General features: G+C 50.5%; 1 protein-coding gene across 2 annotated transcripts in view; it reads right to left on the bottom strand.

The window, feature by feature from the left end:
* The window catches only part of SECISBP2 (SECIS binding protein 2), a 58,018-nt gene extending 40,949 nt beyond the window's left edge, over positions 1-17,069 (bottom strand). The window contains exon 1 of one of the 2 annotated variants that reach the window (XM_077299845.1): positions 16,790-17,069. In XM_077299845.1, coding sequence (XP_077155960.1) covers positions 16,790-16,811 — 22 coding nt within the window. In that variant the 5' untranslated portion in view covers positions 16,812-17,069. The remainder of the gene's footprint in view (positions 1-16,789) is intronic. The other variant, XM_077299852.1, reaches the window with a different exon arrangement.
* Positions 17,070-18,580: the final 1,511 nt, after the last annotated feature.

The following is an 18,580-nucleotide window of genomic DNA, read 5'->3' as shown; positions in this document are numbered from 1 at the left end:
TCCTGACATGCATGCCTCTTGTAACTGTGACGCCTGACATGCATGCCTCTTGTAACTGTGATGTCTGTCATGCATGCCTCTTGTGACTGTGACGCTTGTCATGCCTGCCTCTTGTGACTGTGATGTCTGTCATGCATGCCTCTTGTGACTGTGATACCAGACATGCATGCCTCTTCTAACTGTGATGCCTGACATGCATGCCTCTTGTGACTGTGACGCCTATCATGCCTGCCTCTTGTGACTGTGATGCCTGTCATGCATGCCTCTTGCAACTGTGATGCCTGACATGTATGCCTCTTGTGACTGTGATGCCTGACGCTTGTGATGCCTGACATGCATGCCTCTTGTGACTGTGATGCCTGACATGCATGCCTCTTGTGACTGTGATACCTGACATGCATGCCTCTTGTGACTCTGATGCCTGACATGCATGCCTCTTGTGACTGTGATGCCTGACATGCATGCCTCTTGTAACTGATACCTGACATGCATGCCTCTTGTAACTGATACCTGACATGCATGCCTCTTGTGACTGTGATGCCTGACATGCATGCCTCTTGTAACTGTGACGCCCGTCATGCCTGCCTCTTGTGACTGTGATGTCTGTCATGCATGCCTCTTGTAACTGTGACGCCTGACATGCATGCCTCTTGTGACTGTGATACCTGACATGCATGCCTCTTGTGACTGTGATGCCTGACATGCATGCCTCTTGTAACTGTGATACCTGACATGCATGCCTCTTGTGACTGTGATGCCTGACATGCATGCCTCTTGTGACTGTGATGCCTGACATGCATGCCTCTTGTAACTGATACCTGACATGCATGCCTCTTGTGACTGTGATGCCTGACATGCATGCCTCTTGTAACTGTGATGTCTGTCATGCATGCCTCTTGTAACTGTGACGCCTGTCATGCCTGCCTCTTGTGACTGTGATGTCTGTCATGCATGCCTCTTATAACTGTGACGCCTGACATGCATGCCTCTCGTGACTGTGATACCTGACATGCATGCCTCTTGTAACTGTGATACCTGACATGCATGCCTCTTGTGACTGTGATGCCTGACATGCATGCCTCTTGTGACTGTGATGCCTGACATGCATGCCTCTTGTAACTGTGATACCTGACATGCATGCCTCTTGTGACTGTGATGCCTGACATGCATGCCTCTTGTGACTGTGATGCCTGACATGCATGCCTCTTGTAACTGATACCTGACATGCATGCGTCTTGTAACTGTGATACCTGACATGCATGCCTCTTGTAACTGTGATACCTGACATGCATGCCTCTTGTGACTGTGATGCCTGACGTGCATGCCTCTTGTGACTGTGATGCCTGACATGCATGCCTCTTGTGACTGTGATGCCTGACATGCATGACTCTTGTAACTGTGAAGCCTGTCATGCATGCCTCTTGTGACTGTGATGTCTGTCATGCATGCCTATTGTGACTGTGATGCCTGTCATGCATGCCTCGTGACTGTGATGCCTGACATGCACACCTCTTGTGACTGTGATGCCTTCCTCTTGTGACTGTGATGCCTATCATACATGCCTCTTGTGACTGTGATGCCTGACGCTTGTGATGCCTGACATGCGTGCCTCTTGTGACTGTGATGCCTATCATACATGCCTTTTGTGACTGTGATGCCTATCATACATGTCTCTTGTAACTGTGATGCCTGACATGTATGCCTCTTGTGACTGTGATACCTGACATGCATGCCTCTTGTGACTGTGATGCCTGACATGCATGCCTCTTGTAACTGTGATACCTGACATGCATGCCTCTTGTGACTGTGATGCCTGAAATGCATGCCTCTTGTGACTGTGATGCCTGACATGCATGCCTCTTGTAACTGATACCTGACATGCATGCCTCTTGTGACTGTGATGCCTGACATGCATGCCTCTTGTAACTGTGATGTCTGTCATGCATGCCTCTTGTAACTGTGACGCCTGTCATGCCTGCCTCTTGTGACTGTGATGTCTGTCATGCATGCCTCTTATAACTGTGACGCCTGACATGCATGCCTCTTGTGACTGTGATACCTGACATGCATGCCTCTTGTAACTGTGATACCTGACATGCATGCCTCTTGTGACTGTGATGCCTGACATGCATGCCTCTTGTGACTGTGATGCCTGACATGCATACCTCTTGTAACTGTGATACCTGACATGCATGCCTCTTGTGACTGTGATGCCTGACATGCATGCCTCTTGTGACTGTGATGCCTGACATGCATGCCTCTTGTAACTGTGATGCCTGACATGCATGCCTCTTGTAACTGATACCTGACATGCATGCCTCTTGTGACTGTGATGCCTGACGTGCATGCCTCTTGTGACTGTGATGCCTGACATGCATGCCTCTTGTGACTGTGATGCCTGACATGCATGACTCTTGTAACTGTGAAGCCTGTCATGCATGCCTCTTGTGACTGTGATGTCTGTCATGCATGCCTATTGTGACTGTGATGCCTGTCATGCATGCCTCGTGACTGTGATGCCTGACATGCACACCTCTTGTGACTGTGATGCCTTCCTCTTGTGACTGTGATGCCTATCATACATGCCTCTTGTGACTGTGATGCCTGACGCTTGTGATGCCTGACATGCGTGCCTCTTGTGACTGTGATGCCTATCATACATGCCTCTTGTGACTGTGATGCCTATCATACATGTCTCTTGTAACTGTGATGCCTGACATGTATGCCTCTTGTGACTGTGATGCCTGACGCTTGTGATGCCTGACATGCATGCCTCTTGTGACTGTGACGCCTGACGCTTGTGATGCCTGACATGCGTGCCTCTTGTGACTGTGATGCCTGACATGCGTGCCTCTTGTGACTGTGATGCCTGACATGCATGCCTCTTGTAACTGTGATGCCTGCCCCTTGTGACTGTGATGCCTGACATGCGTGCCTCTTGTGACTGTGATGCCTGACATGCATGCCTCTTGTAACTGTGATGCCTGCCCCTTGTGACTGTGATGCCTGACATGCATGCCTCTTGTGACTGTGATGCCTGACATGCGTGCCTCTTGTGACTGTGATGCCTGACATGCATGCCTCTTGTAACTGTGATGCCTGACATGCATGCCTCTTGTAACTGTGATGCCTGCCCCTTGTGACTGTGATGCCTGACATGCATGCCTCTTGTAACTGTGATGTGTCATGCATGCCGCTTGTGACTGTGATGCCAGACATGCATGCCTCTTGTGACTGTGATGCCTGACATGCATGCCTCTTGTAACTGTGACGCCTGACATGCATGCCTCTTGTAAGTGTGATGCCTGACATGCATGCCTCTTGTAACTGTGATGTGTCATGCATGCCGCTTGTGACTGTGATGCCTGACGCTTGTTATGCCTGACATCCATGCCTCTTGTGACTGTGATGCCTGACATGCATGCCTCTTGTAACTGTGATGTGTCATGCATGCCGCTTGTGACTGTGATGCCTGACGCTTGTGATGCCTGACATGCATGCCTCTTGTGACTGTGATGCCTGACATGCATGCCTCTTGTGACTGTGATGCCTGTCATGCATGCCTCTTGTGACTGTGATGCCTGTCATGCATGCCTCTTGTAACTGTGATGCCTGACATGCATGCCTCTTGTAACTGTGACGCCTGACATGCATGCCTCTTGTGACTGTGATGCCTGACATGCCTGCCTCTTGTGACTGTGATGCCTGTCATGCCTGCCTCTTGTGACTGTGATACCTGACATGCATGCCTCTTGTGACTGTGATGTCTGTCATGCATGCCTCTTGTAACTGTGATACCTGACATGCATGCCTCTTGTGACTGTGATGCCTGTCATGCCTGCCTCTTGTGACTGTGATACCTGACATGCCTGCCTCTTGTGACTGTGATACCTGACATGCATGCCTCTTGTGACTGTGATGCCTGACATGCATGCCTCTTGTAACTGTGATGCCTGACATGCCTGCCTCTTGTGACTGTGATGCCTGTCATGCCTGCCTCTTGTGACTGTGATACCTGACATGCATGCCTCTTGTGACTGTGATGCCTGTCATGCATGCCTCTTGTGACTGTGATGCCTGACATGCATGCCTCTTGTAACTGTGACGCCTGTCATGCATGCCTCTTGTGACTGTGATGCCTGACGCCTGTCATGCATGCCTCTTGTGACTGTGATGCCTATCATGCATGCCTCTTGTAACTGTGATGCCTGTTATGCGTGCCTCTTGTGACTGTGATGCCTGACATCCATGCCTCTTGTGACTGTGAAACCTAACATGCATGCCTCTTGTAATTGTGATACCTGACATGCATGCCTCTTGTGACTGTGATACCTGACATGCGTGCCTCTTGTGACTGTGATGCCTGACATGCATGCCTCTTGTAACTGTGATACCTGACATGCATGCCTCTTGTGACTGTGATACCTGACATGCATGCCTCTTGTAACTGTGATACCTGACATGCATGCCTCTTGTGACTGTGATACCTGACATGCGTGCCTCTTGTGACTGTGATGCCTGACATGCATGCCTCTTGTAACTGTGATACCTGACATGCATGCCTCTTGTGACTGTGATACCTGACATGCATGCCTCTTGTAACTGTGATACCTGACATGCATGCCTCTTGTAACTGTGATACCTGACATGCATGCCTCTTGTAACTGTGATGCCTGACATGCATGCCTCTTGTAACTGTGATGTCTGTCATGCATGCCTCTTGTGACTGTGATGCCTGACATGCATGCCTCTTGTAACTGTGATGCCTGACATGCATGCCTCTTGTAACTGTGATGTCTGTCATGCATGCCTCTTGTAACTGTGATGTGTCATGCATGCTGCTTGTGACAGTGATGCCTGACGCTTGTGATGCCTGACATGCATGCCTCTTGTAACTGTGACGCCTGACATGCATGCCTCTTGTAACTGTGATGCCTGACATGCATGCCTCTTGTAACTGTGATGTCTGTCATGCATGCCTCTTATGACTGTGATGCCTGACATGCATGCCTCTTGTGACTGTGATGCCTGACATGCATGCCTCTTGTAACTGTGATGTGTCATGCATGCCGCTTGTGACTGTGATGCCTGACGCTTGTGATGCCTGACATGCATGCCTCTTGTGACTGTGATGCCTGACATGCATGCCTCTTGTGACTGTAATGCCTGACAAGCATGCCTCTTGTAACTGTGATACCTGACATGCATGCCTCTTGTGACTGTGATACCTGACATGCATGCCTCTTGTAACTGTGATACCTGACATGCATGCCTCTTGTAACTGTGATACCTGACATGCATGCCTCTTGTAACTGTGATGCCTGACATGCATGCCTCTTGTGACTGTGATGTCTGTCATGCATGCCTCTTGTAACTGTGATGCCTGTCATGCCTGCCTCTTGTGACTGTGATGTCTGTCATGCATGCCTCTTGTGACTGTGACGCCTATCATGCATGCCTCTTGTGACTGTGATACCTGACATGCATGCCTCTTGTAACTATGATGTCTGTCATGCATGCCTCTTGTGACTGTGATGTCTGTCATGCATGCCTCTTGTAACTGTGACTCCTGACATGCATGCCTCTTGTAACTGTGACGCCTGACATGCATGCCTCTTGTAACTGTGATGTCTGTCATGCATGCCTCTTGTGACTGTGACGCTTGTCATGCCTGCCTCTTGTGACTGTGATGTCTGTCATGCATGCCTCTTGTGACTGTGATACCAGACATGCATGCCTCTTCTAACTGTGATGCCTGACATGCATGCCTCTTGTGACTGTGACGCCTATCATGCATGCCTCTTGTGACTGTGACGCCTATCATGCATGCCTCTTGTGACTGTGATGCCTGTCATGCATGCCTCTTGCAACTGTGATGCCTGACATGTATGCCTCTTGTGACTGTGATGCCTGACGCTTGTGATGCCTGACATGCATGCCTCTTGTGACTGTGATGCCTGACATGCATGCCTCTTGTGACTGTGATACCTGACATGCATGCCTCTTGTGACTCTGATGCCTGACATGCATGCCTCTTGTGACTGTGATGCCTGACATGCATGCCTCTTGTAACTGATACCTGACATGCATGCCTCTTGTAACTGATACCTGACATGCATGCCTCTTGTGACTGTGATGCCTGACATGCATGCCTCTTGTAACTGTGACGCCCGTCATGCCTCCCTCTTGTGACTGTGATGTCTGTCATGCATGCCTCTTGTAACTGTGACGCCTGACATGCATGCCTCTTGTGACTGTGATACCTGACATGCATGCCTCTTGTGACTGTGATGCCTGACATGCATGCCTCTTGTAACTGTGATACCTGACATGCATGCCTCTTGTGACTGTGATGCCTGACATGCATGCCTCTTGTGACTGTGATGCCTGACATGCATGCCTCTTGTAACTGATACCTGACATGCATGCCTCTTGTGACTGTGATGCCTGACATGCATGCCTCTTGTAACTGTGATGTCTGTCATGCATGCCTCTTGTAACTGTGACGCCTGTCATGCCTGCCTCTTGTGACTGTGATGTCTGTCATGCATGCCTCTTATAACTGTGACGCCTGACATGCATGCCTCTCGTGACTGTGATACCTGACATGCATGCCTCTTGTGACTGTGATGCCTGACATGCATGCCTCTTGTGACTGTGATGCCTGACATGCATGCCTCTTGTGACTGTGATGCCTGACATGCATGCCTCTTGTAACTGATACCTGACATGCATGCCTCTTGTGACTGTGATGCCTGACGTGCATGCCTCTTGTGACTGTGATGCCTGACATGCATGCCTCTTGTGACTGTGATGCCTGACATGCATGACTCTTGTAACTGTGAAGCCTGTCATGCATGCCTCTTGTGACTGTGATGTCTGTCATGCATGCCTATTGTGACTGTGATGCCTGTCATGCATGCCTCGTGACTGTGATGCCTGACATGCACACCTCTTGTGACTGTGATGCCTTCCTCTTGTGACTGTGATGCCTATCATACATGCCTCTTGTGACTGTGATGCCTGACGCTTGTGATGCCTGACATGCGTGCCTCTTGTGACTGTGATGCCTATCATACATGCCTTTTGTGACTGTGATGCCTATCATACATGTCTCTTGTAACTGTGATGCCTGACATGTATGCCTCTTGTGACTGTGATACCTGACATGCATGCCTCTTGTGACTGTGATGCCTGACATGCATGCCTCTTGTAACTGTGATACCTGACATGCATGCCTCTTGTGACTGTGATGCCTGAAATGCATGCCTCTTGTGACTGTGATGCCTGACATGCATGCCTCTTGTAACTGATACCTGACATGCATGCCTCTTGTGACTGTGATGCCTGACATGCATGCCTCTTGTAACTGTGATGTCTGTCATGCATGCCTCTTGTAACTGTGACGCCTGTCATGCCTGCCTCTTGTGACTGTGATGTCTGTCATGCATGCCTCTTATAACTGTGACGCCTGACATGCATGCCTCTTGTGACTGTGATACCTGACATGCATGCCTCTTGTAACTGTGATACCTGACATGCATGCCTCTTGTGACTGTGATGCCTGACATGCATGCCTCTTGTGACTGTGATGCCTGACATGCATGCCTCTTGTAACTGTGATACCTGACATGCATGCCTCTTGTGACTGTGATGCCTGACATGCATGCCTCTTGTGACTGTGATGCCTGACATGCATGCCTCTTGTAACGGATACCTGACATGCATGCCTCTTGTGACTGTGATGCCTGACGTGCATGCCTCTTGTGACTGTGATGCCTGACATGCATGCCTCTTGTGACTGTGATGCCTGACATGCATGACTCTTGTAACTGTGAAGCCTGTCATGCATGCATCTTGTGACTGTGATGTCTGTCATGCATGCCTATTGTGACTGTGATGCCTGTCATGCATGCCTCGTGACTGTGATGCCTGACATGCACACCTCTTGTGACTGTGATGCCTTCCTCTTGTGACTGTGATGCCTATCATACATGCCTCTTGTGACTGTGATGCCTGACGCTTGTGATGCCTGACATGCGTGCCTCTTGTGACTGTGATGCCTATCATACATGCCTTTTGTGACTGTGATGCCTATCATACATGTCTCTTGTAACTGTGATGCCTGACATGTATGCCTCTTGTGACTGTGATACCTGACATGCATGCCTCTTGTGACTGTGATGCCTGACATGCATGCCTCTTGTAACTGTGATACCTGACATGCATGCCTCTTGTGACTGTGATGCCTGAAATGCATGCCTCTTGTGACTGTGATGCCTGACATGCATGCCTCTTGTAACTGATACCTGACATGCATGCCTCTTGTGACTGTGATGCCTGACATGCATGCCTCTTGTAACTGTGATGTCTGTCATGCATGCCTCTTGTAACTGTGACGCCTGTCATGCCTGCCTCTTGTGACTGTGATGTCTGTCATGCATGCCTCTTATAACTGTGACGCCTGACATGCATGCCTCTTGTGACTGTGATACCTGACATGCATGCCTCTTGTAACTGTGATACCTGACATGCATGCCTCTTGTGACTGTGATGCCTGACATGCATGCCTCTTGTGACTGTGATGCCTGACATGCATGCCTCTTGTAACTGTGATACCTGACATGCATGCCTCTTGTGACTGTGATGCCTGACATGCATGCCTCTTGTGACTGTGATGCCTGACATGCATGCCTCTTGTAACTGTGATGCCTGACATGCATGCCTCTTGTAACTGATACCTGACATGCATGCCTCTTGTGACTGTGATGCCTGACGTGCATGCCTCTTGTGACTGTGATGCCTGACATGCATGCCTCTTGTGACTGTGATGCCTGACATGCATGACTCTTGTAACTGTGAAGCCTGTCATGCATGCCTCTTGTGACTGTGATGTCTGTCATGCATGCCTATTGTGACTGTGATGCCTGTCATGCATGCCTCGTGACTGTGATGCCTGACATGCACACCTCTTGTGACTGTGATGCCTTCCTCTTGTGACTGTGATGCCTATCATACATGCCTCTTGTGACTGTGATGCCTGACGCTTGTGATGCCTGACATGCGTGCCTCTTGTGACTGTGATGCCTATCATACATGCCTCTTGTGACTGTGATGCCTATCATACATGTCTCTTGTAACTGTGATGCCTGACATGTATGCCTCTTGTGACTGTGATGCCTGACGCTTGTGATGCCTGACATGCATGCCTCTTGTGACTGTGACGCCTGACGCTTGTGATGCCTGACATGCGTGCCTCTTGTGACTGTGATGCCTGACATGCGTGCCTCTTGTGACTGTGATGCCTGACATGCATGCCTCTTGTAACTGTGATGCCTGCCCCTTGTGACTGTGATGCCTGACATGCGTGCCTCTTGTGACTGTGATGCCTGACATGCATGCCTCTTGTAACTGTGATGCCTGCCCCTTGTGACTGTGATGCCTGACATGCATGCCTCTTGTGACTGTGATGCCTGACATGCGTGCCTCTTGTGACTGTGATGCCTGACATGCATGCCTCTTGTAACTGTGATGCCTGACATGCATGCCTCTTGTAACTGTGATGCCTGCCCCTTGTGACTGTGATGCCTGACATGCATGCCTCTTGTAACTGTGATGTGTCATGCATGCCGCTTGTGACTGTGATGCCAGACATGCATGCCTCTTGTGACTGTGATGCCTGACATGCATGCCTCTTGTAACTGTGACGCCTGACATGCATGCCTCTTGTAACTGTGATGCCTGACATGCATGCCTCTTGTAACTGTGATGTGTCATGCATGCCGCTTGTGACTGTGATGCCAGACATGCATGCCTCTTGTGACTGTGATGCCTGACATGCATGCCTCTTGTAACTGTGATGTCTGTCATGCATGCCTCTTGTAACTGTGACGCCTGTCATGCCTGCCTCTTGTGACTGTGATGTCTGTCATGCATGCCTCTTATAACTGTGACGCCTGACATGCATGCCTCTTGTGACTGTGATACCTGACATGCATGCCTCTTGTAACTGTGATACCTGACATGCATGCCTCTTGTGACTGTGATGCCTGACATGCATGCCTCTTGTGACTGTGATGCCTGACATGCATGCCTCTTGTAACTGTGATACCTGACATGCATGCCTCTTGTGACTGTGATGCCTGACATGCATGCCTCTTGTGACTGTGATGCCTGACATGCATGCCTCTTGTAACTGATACCTGACATGCATGCCTCTTGTGACTGTGATGCCTGACGTGCATGCCTCTTGTGACTGTGATGCCTGACATGCATGCCTCTTGTGACTGTGATGCCTGACATGCATGACTCTTGTAACTGTGAAGCCTGTCATGCATGCCTCTTGTGACTGTGATGTCTGTCATGCATGCCTATTGTGACTGTGATGCCTGTCATGCATGCCTCGTGACTGTGATGCCTGACATGCACACCTCTTGTGACTGTGATGCCTTCCTCTTGTGACTGTGATGCCTATCATACATGCCTCTTGTGACTGTGATGCCTGACGCTTGTGATGCCTGACATGCGTGCCTCTTGTGACTGTGATGCCTATCATACATGCCTCTTGTGACTGTGATGCCTATCATACATGTCTCTTGTAACTGTGATGCCTGACATGTATGCCTCTTGTGACTGTGATGCCTGACGCTTGTGATGCCTGACATGCATGCCTCTTGTGACTGTGACGCCTGACGCTTGTGATGCCTGACATGCGTGCCTCTTGTGACTGTGATGCCTGACATGCGTGCCTCTTGTGACTGTGATGCCTGACATGCATGCCTCTTGTAACTGTGATGCCTGCCCCTTGTGACTGTGATGCCTGACATGCGTGCCTCTTGTGACTGTGATGCCTGACATGCATGCCTCTTGTAACTGTGATGCCTGCCCCTTGTGACTGTGATGCCTGACATGCATGCCTCTTGTGACTGTGATGCCTGACATGCGTGCCTCTTGTGACTGTGATGCCTGACATGCATGCCTCTTGTAACTGTGATGCCTGACATGCCTCTTGTAACTGTGATGCCTGCCCCTTGTGACTGTGATGCCTGACATGCATGCCTCTTGTAACTGTGATGTCTGTCATGCATGCCTCTTGTAACTGTGACGCCTGTCATGCCTGCCTCTTGTGACTGTGATGCCAGACATGCATGCCTCTTGTGACTGTGATGCCTGACATGCATGCCTCTTGTAACTGTGATGCCTGACATGCATGCCTCTTGTAACTGTGATGTGTCATGCATGCCGCTTGTGACTGTGATGCCTGACGCTTGTGATGCCTGACATGCATGCCTCTTGTGACTGTGATGCCTGACATGCATGCCTCTTGTGACTGTGATGTGTCATGCATGCCGCTTGTGACTGTGATGCCTGACGCTTGTGATGCCTGACATGCATGCCTCTTGTGACTGTGATGCCTGACATGCATGCCTCTTGTGACTGTGATGCCTGTCATGCATGCCTCTTGTGACTGTGATGCCTGTCATGCATGCCTCTTGTGACTGTGATGCCTGTCATGCATGCCTCTTGTGACTGTGATGCCTGTCATGCATGCCTCTTGTGACTGTGATGCCTGACATGCATGCCTCTTGTGACTGTGATGCCTGACATGCATGCCTCTTGTGACTGTGATGCCTGTCATGCATGCCTCTTGTGACTGTGATGCCTGACATGCGTGCCTCTTGTGACTGTGATGTCTGTCATGCATGCCTCTTGTGACTGTGACGCCTATCATGCATGCCTCTTGTGACTGTGATGCCTGACATGCATGCCTCTTGTGACTGTGATGCCTGACATGCATGCCTCTTGTAACTGTGATACGTGACATGCATGCCTCTTGTGACTGTGATACGTGACATGCATGCCTCTTGTGACTGTGATGTCTGTCATGCATGCCTCTTGTAACTGTGATACCTGACATGCATGCCTCTTGTAACTGTGATACCTGACATGCATGCCTCTTGTAACTGTGATGCCTGACATGCCTGCCTCTTGTGACTGTGATGCCTGACATGCATGCCTCTTGTGACTGTGATGCCTGACATGCATGCCTCTTGTAACTGTGATACCTGACATGCATGCCTCTTGTGACTGTGATGTCTGTCATGCATGCCTCTTGTAACTGTGATACCTGACATGCATGCCTCTTGTAACTGTGATGCCTGACATGCCTGCCTCTTGTGACTGTGATGCCTGACATGCATGCCTCTTGTAACTGAGACGCCTGTCATGCATGCCTCTTGTGACTGTGATGCCTGACGCCTGTCATGCATGCCTCTTGTGACTGTGAGGCCTGACATGCATGCCTCTTGTGACTGTGATGCCTGACATGCATGCCTCTTGTGACTGTGATGCCTGTCATGCATGCCTCTTGTGACTGTGATGCCTGACGCCTGTCATGCATGCCTCTTGTGACTGTGATGCCTATCATGCATGCCTCTTGTAACTGTGATGCCTGTTATGCATGCCTCTTGTGACTGTGATGCCTGACATCCATGCCTCTTGTGACTGTGATACCTGACATGCATGCCTCTTGTAACTGTGATACCTGACATGCATGCCTCTTGTGACTGTGATACCTGACATGCGTGCCTCTTGTGACTGTGATGCCTGACATGCATGCCTCTTGTAACTGTGATACCTGACATGCATGCCTCTTGTGACTGTGATACCTGACATGCATGCCTCTTGTAACTGTGATACCTGACATGCATGCCTCTTGTGACTGTGATACCTGACATGCGTGCCTCTTGTGACTGTGATGCCTGACATGCATGCCTCTTGTAACTGTGATACCTGACATGCATGCCTCTTGTGACTGTGATGCCTGACATGCCTGCCTCTTGTGACTGTGATGCCTGACATGCATGCCTCTTGTAACTGTGATACCTGACATGCATGCCTCTTGTGACTGTGATACCTGACATGCATGCCTCTTGTAACTGTGATACCTGACATGCATGCCTCTTGTAACTGTGATACCTGACATGCATGCCTCTTGTAACTGTGATGCCTGACATGCATGCCTCATGTAACTGTGATGTCTGTCATGCATGCCTCTTGTGACTGTGATGCCTGACATGCATGCCTCTTGTAACTGTGATGCCTGACATGCATGCCTCTTGTAACTGTGATGTCTGTCATGCATGCCTCTTGTGACTGTGATGCCTGACATGCATGCCTCTTGTAACTGTGATGCCTGACATGCATGCCTCTTGTAACTGTGATGTGTCATGCATGCAGCTTGTGACTGTGATGCCTGACGCTTGTGATGCCTGACATGCATGCCTCTTGTGACTGTGATGCCTGACATGCATGCCTCTTGTAACTGTGATGTGTCATGCATGCCGCTTGTGACTGTGATGCCTGACGCTTGTGATGCCTGACATGCATGCCTCTTGTGACTGTGATGCCTGACATGCATGCCTCTTGTGACTGTGATGCCTGACATGCATGCCTCTTGTAACTGTGATACCTGACATGCATGCCTCTTGTGACTTTGATGCCTGTCATGCATGCCTCTTGTAACTGTGATGCCTGACATGCCTGCCTCTTGTGACTGTGATGCCTGACATGCATGCCTCTTGTAACTGTGATGTCTGTCATGCATGCCTCTTGTAACTGTGATGCCTGTCATGCATGCCTCTTGTAACTGTGACACCTGTCATGCATGCCTCTTGTGACTGTGATGCCTGTCATGCATGCCTCTTGTGACTGTGATACCTGACATGCATGCCTCTTGTGACTGTGATGCCTGTCATGCATGCCTCTTGTAACTATGATGTCTGTCATGCATGCCTCTTGTGACTGTGATGCCTGTCATGCATGCCTCTTGTGACTGTGATGTCTGTCATGCATGCCTCTTGTAACTGAGACACCTGTCATGCCTGCCTCTTGTGACTGTGATGTCTGTCATGCATGCCTCTTGTAACTGTGACGCCTGTCATGCCTGCCTCTTGTGACTGTGATGTCTGTCATGCATGCCTCTTGTGACTGTGACGCCTATCATGCATGCCTCTTGTGACTGTGATACCTGACATGCATGCCTCTTGTGACTGTGATGCCCGACATGCATGCCTCTTGTAACTGTGATGCCTGACATACATGCCTCTTGTAACTGTGACGCCTGACATGCATGCCTCTTGTGACTGTGATGTCTGTCATGCATGCCTCTTGTGACTGTGACGCCTATCATGCATGCCTCTTGTGACTGTGATACCTGACATGCATGCCTCTTGTGACTGTGATACCTGACATGCATGCCTCTTGTGACTGTGACGCCTGTCATGCCTGCCTCTTGTAACTGTGATGTCTGTCATGCATGCCTCTTGTGACTGTGACGCCTATCATGCATGCCTCTTGTGACTGTGATACCTGACATGCATGCCTCTTGTGACTGTGATACCTGACATGCATGCCTCTTGTGACTGTGACGCCTGTCATGCCTGCCTCTTGTAACTGTGATGCCTGACATGCATGCCTCTTGTAACTGTGATGCCTGACATGCATGCCTCTTGTGACTGTGATGTCTGTCATGCATGCCTCTTGTGACTGTGACGCCTGTCATGCCTGCCTCTTGTGACTGTGATGTCTGTCATGCATGCCTCTTGTAACTGTGATGTCTGTTATGCATGCCTCTTGTGACTGTGATACCTGACATGCATGCCTCTTGTAACTGTGACGCCTATCATGCATGCCTCTTGTGACTGTGATGCCTGACATGCATGCCTCTTGTAACTGTGACGCCTGACATGCATGCCTCTTGTGACTGTGACGCCTATCATGCCTGCCTCTTGTGACTGTGATGCCTGTCATGCATGCCTCTTGCAACTGTGATGCCTGACATGTATGCCTCTTGTGACTGTGATGCCTGACGCTTGTGATGCCTGACATGCATGCCTCTTGTGACTGTGATGCCTGACATGCATGCCTCTTGTGACTGTGATACCTGACATGCATGCCTCTTGTGACTGTGATGCCTGACATGCATGCCTCTTGTGACTGTGATGCCTGACATGCATTCCTCTTGTAACTGATACCTGACATGCATGCCTCTTGTGACTGTGATGCCTGACATGCATGCCTCTTGTAACTGTGATGCCTGACATGCATGCCTCTTGTAACTGTGACGCCCGTCATGCCTGCCTCTTGTGACTGTGATGTCTGTCATGCATGCCTCTTGTAACTGTGACACCTGACATGCATGCCTCTTGTGACTGTGATACCTGACATGCATGCCTCTTGTGACTGTGATGCCTGACATGCATGCCTCTTGTAACTGTGATACCTGACATGCATGCCTCTTGGGACTGTGATGCCTGACATGCATGCCTCTTGTGACTGTGATGCCTGACATGCATGCCTCTTGTAACTGATACCTGACATGCATGCCTCTTGTGACTGTGATGCCCGACATGCATGCCTCTTGTGACTGTGATGTCTGTCATGCATGCCTCTTGTAACTGTGACGCCTGTCATGCCTGCCTCTTGTGACTGTGATGTCTGTCATGCATGCCTCTTATAACTGTGACGCCTGACATGCATGCCTCTTGTGACTGTGATACCTGACATGCATGCCTCTTGTGACTGTGATGCCTGACATGCATGCCTCTTGTAACTGTGATACCTGACATGCATGCCTCTTGTGACTGTGATGCCTGACATGCATGCCTCTTGTGACTGTGATGCCTGACATGCATGTCTCTTGTGACTGTGATGCCTGACATGCATGACTCTTGTAACTGTGAAGCCTGTCATGCATGCCTCTTGTGACTGTGATGTCTGTCATGCATGCCTATTGTGACTATGATGCCTGTCATGCATGCCTCGTGACTGTGATGCCTGACATGCACACCTCGTGACCGTGATGCCTTCCTCTTGTGACTGTGATGCCTATCATACATGCCTCTTGTGACTGTGATGCCTGACGCTTGTGATGCCTGACATGCGTGCCTCTTTTGACTGTGATGCCTATCATACATGCCTCTTGTGACTGTGATGCCTATCATACATGTCTCTTGTAACTGTGATGCCTGACATGTATGCCTCTTGTGACTGTGATGCCTGACGCTTGTGATGCCTGACATGCATGCCTCTTGTGACTGTGATGCCTGACGCTTGTGATGCCTGACATGCGTGCCTCTTGTGACTGTGATGCCTGACATGCGTGCCTCTTGTGACTGTGATGCCTGACATGCATGCCTCTTGTAACTGTGATGCCTGCCCCTTGTGACTGTGATGCCTGACATGCATGCCTCTTGTGACTGTGATGCCTGACATGCGTGCCTCTTGTGACTGTGATGCCTGACATGCATGCCTCTTGTAACTGTGATGCCTGACATGCATGCCTCTTGTAACTGTGATGCCTGCCCCTTGTGACTGTGATGCCTGACGCTTGTGATGCCTGACATGCATGCCCCTTGTGACTGTGATGCCTGACATGCATGCCCCTTGTGACTGTAATGCATGCCTCTTGTGACTGATGCCTGACACTTTGTGACTGTGATGCCTGACGCTGGGGACTGTCAAGCCTGCCACTTGGATCCTACCCTCAATCTGTTCCTTTGGACAGCCACAGGAGATGAAACCAATGAGTTTCGCTCCAAAAAGCCCCCAGGCCTCACTCTGCTCACTACAGGATATTATATTAGACGAGGGTCCCCAGTGTCTGCCACCTGCACTGTAGTGGTGTAGTCCATGTGGCAGCGCCCCCTGCTGTTCGGAGCTGTAACCACAGCAGGGCATTCCATAGAGCGTAGCAGTAAGGGGGTAACATGCACGGTACGGTACCTACCCCCGGGCTGCACGGCAGCCATGTTTCGCACTGGAGCCTTTAGCGCTATCAGCCCGAGCCCGGCGCCCGGTCACTAGCAGACGCCATCTGATGACCACATTCCTGGGAATGTTACAAACCGGAAAAACAAGCATCATGCGGTGCAGGACGGTGGCTGTCATGTCGTCAGCACTGACAAAGGAGTGATGTCTCCAGATAGGCGGCCATCTTTGTGAAGCCTCTGGTAACTGCTCATTGCCTGTGCAGCTCCGGAATTATGGCCGCGTAGTGCGCACTGCTCAGTGTGACGGTTCCTCATTTCCTCCTTGTTTTACAGCGTCTTATGGCGGCGACTGTTGAACTTTGTACAGATGGGGAAAAATCCTCTGGCTCTTTGTAGTGACGGGTCATCCCCCAGTGTCCACGGCCTCCAGGATGGGACACATGCTGCAAATGGGAAATCGGCTTCTACTGTTGTCTTATTAATAATGTAGGGATAGACCGCCATGCTGTGTTATATTGGGGCTAGACCGCCATGCTGTGTTATATTGGGGCTAGACCGCCATGCTGTGTTATATTGGGGCAAGACCGCCATGCTGTTATATCAGGGGTGAGACCGCCATGCTGTGTTATATCAGGGGCTAGACCGCCATGCTGTGTTATATCGGGGCGAGACCGCCATGCTGTGTTATATCAGGGGCTAGACCGCCATGCTGTGTTATATCAGGGGCTAGACCGCCATGCTGTGTTATATCGGGCTAGACCGCCATGCTGTGTTATATCGGGGCTAGACCGCCATGCTGTGTTATATCGGGGCTAGACCGCCATGCTGTGTTATATCGGGCTAGACCGCCATGCTGTGTTATATCGGGGCTAGACCGCCATGCTGTGTTATATCGGGGCTAGACCGCCATGCTGTGTTATATCGGGCTAGACCGCCACGCTGTGTTATATCGGGGCTAGACCGCCACGCTGTGTTATATCAGGGGCTAGACCACCACGCTGTGTTATATCGGGGCTAGACCGCCACGCTGTGTTATATCGGGGCTAGACCGCCACGCTGTGTTATATCAGGGGCTAGACCGCCACGCTGTGTTATATCGGGGCTAGACCGCCACGCTGTGTTATATCGGGGCTAGACCGCCACGCTGTGTTATATCGGGGCTAGACCGCCACGCTGTGTTATATCGGGGCTAGACCGCCACGCTGTGTTATATCAGGGGCTAGACCGCCACGCTGTGTTATATCAGGGGCTAGACCGCCACGCTGTGTTATATCGGGGCTAGACCGCCACGCTGTGTTATATCGGGGCTAGACCGCCACGCTGTGTTATATCGGGGCTAGACCGCCACGCTGTGTTATATCGGGGCTAGACCGCCACGCTGTGTTATATCGGGGCTAGACCGCCACGCTGTGTTATATCGGGGCTAGACCGCCACGCTGTGTTATATCGGGGCTAGACCGCCACGCTGTGTTATATCGGGGCTAGACCGCCACGCTGTGTTATATCGGGGCTAGACCGCCACGCTGTGTTATATCGGGGCTAGACCGCCACGCTGTGTTATATCGGGGCTAGACCGCCACGCTGTGTTATATCGGGGCTAGACCGCCACGCTGTGTTATATCGGGGCTAGACCGCCACGCTGTGTTATATCGGGGCTAGACCGCCACGCTGTGTTATATCGGGGCTAGACCGCCACGCTGTGTTATATACAATTGTTTACGTTTGAGGGAAGGCTTCAACAACTAGCGCCAAGGGAAAGAACAACTGTTACCCATAGCAACTGAACATCTTGCTTCAACCCCTTTACC

The sequence above is a fragment of the Ranitomeya variabilis genome, chromosome 1 (genome assembly GCF_051348905.1).
Source record: "Ranitomeya variabilis isolate aRanVar5 chromosome 1, aRanVar5.hap1, whole genome shotgun sequence".
Classification (NCBI taxonomy): domain Eukaryota; kingdom Metazoa; phylum Chordata; class Amphibia; order Anura; family Dendrobatidae; genus Ranitomeya; species Ranitomeya variabilis.
The sequence above is the reverse complement of the archived record's forward strand: the minus strand, read 5'-3'. Positions and strand labels throughout refer to the sequence as shown.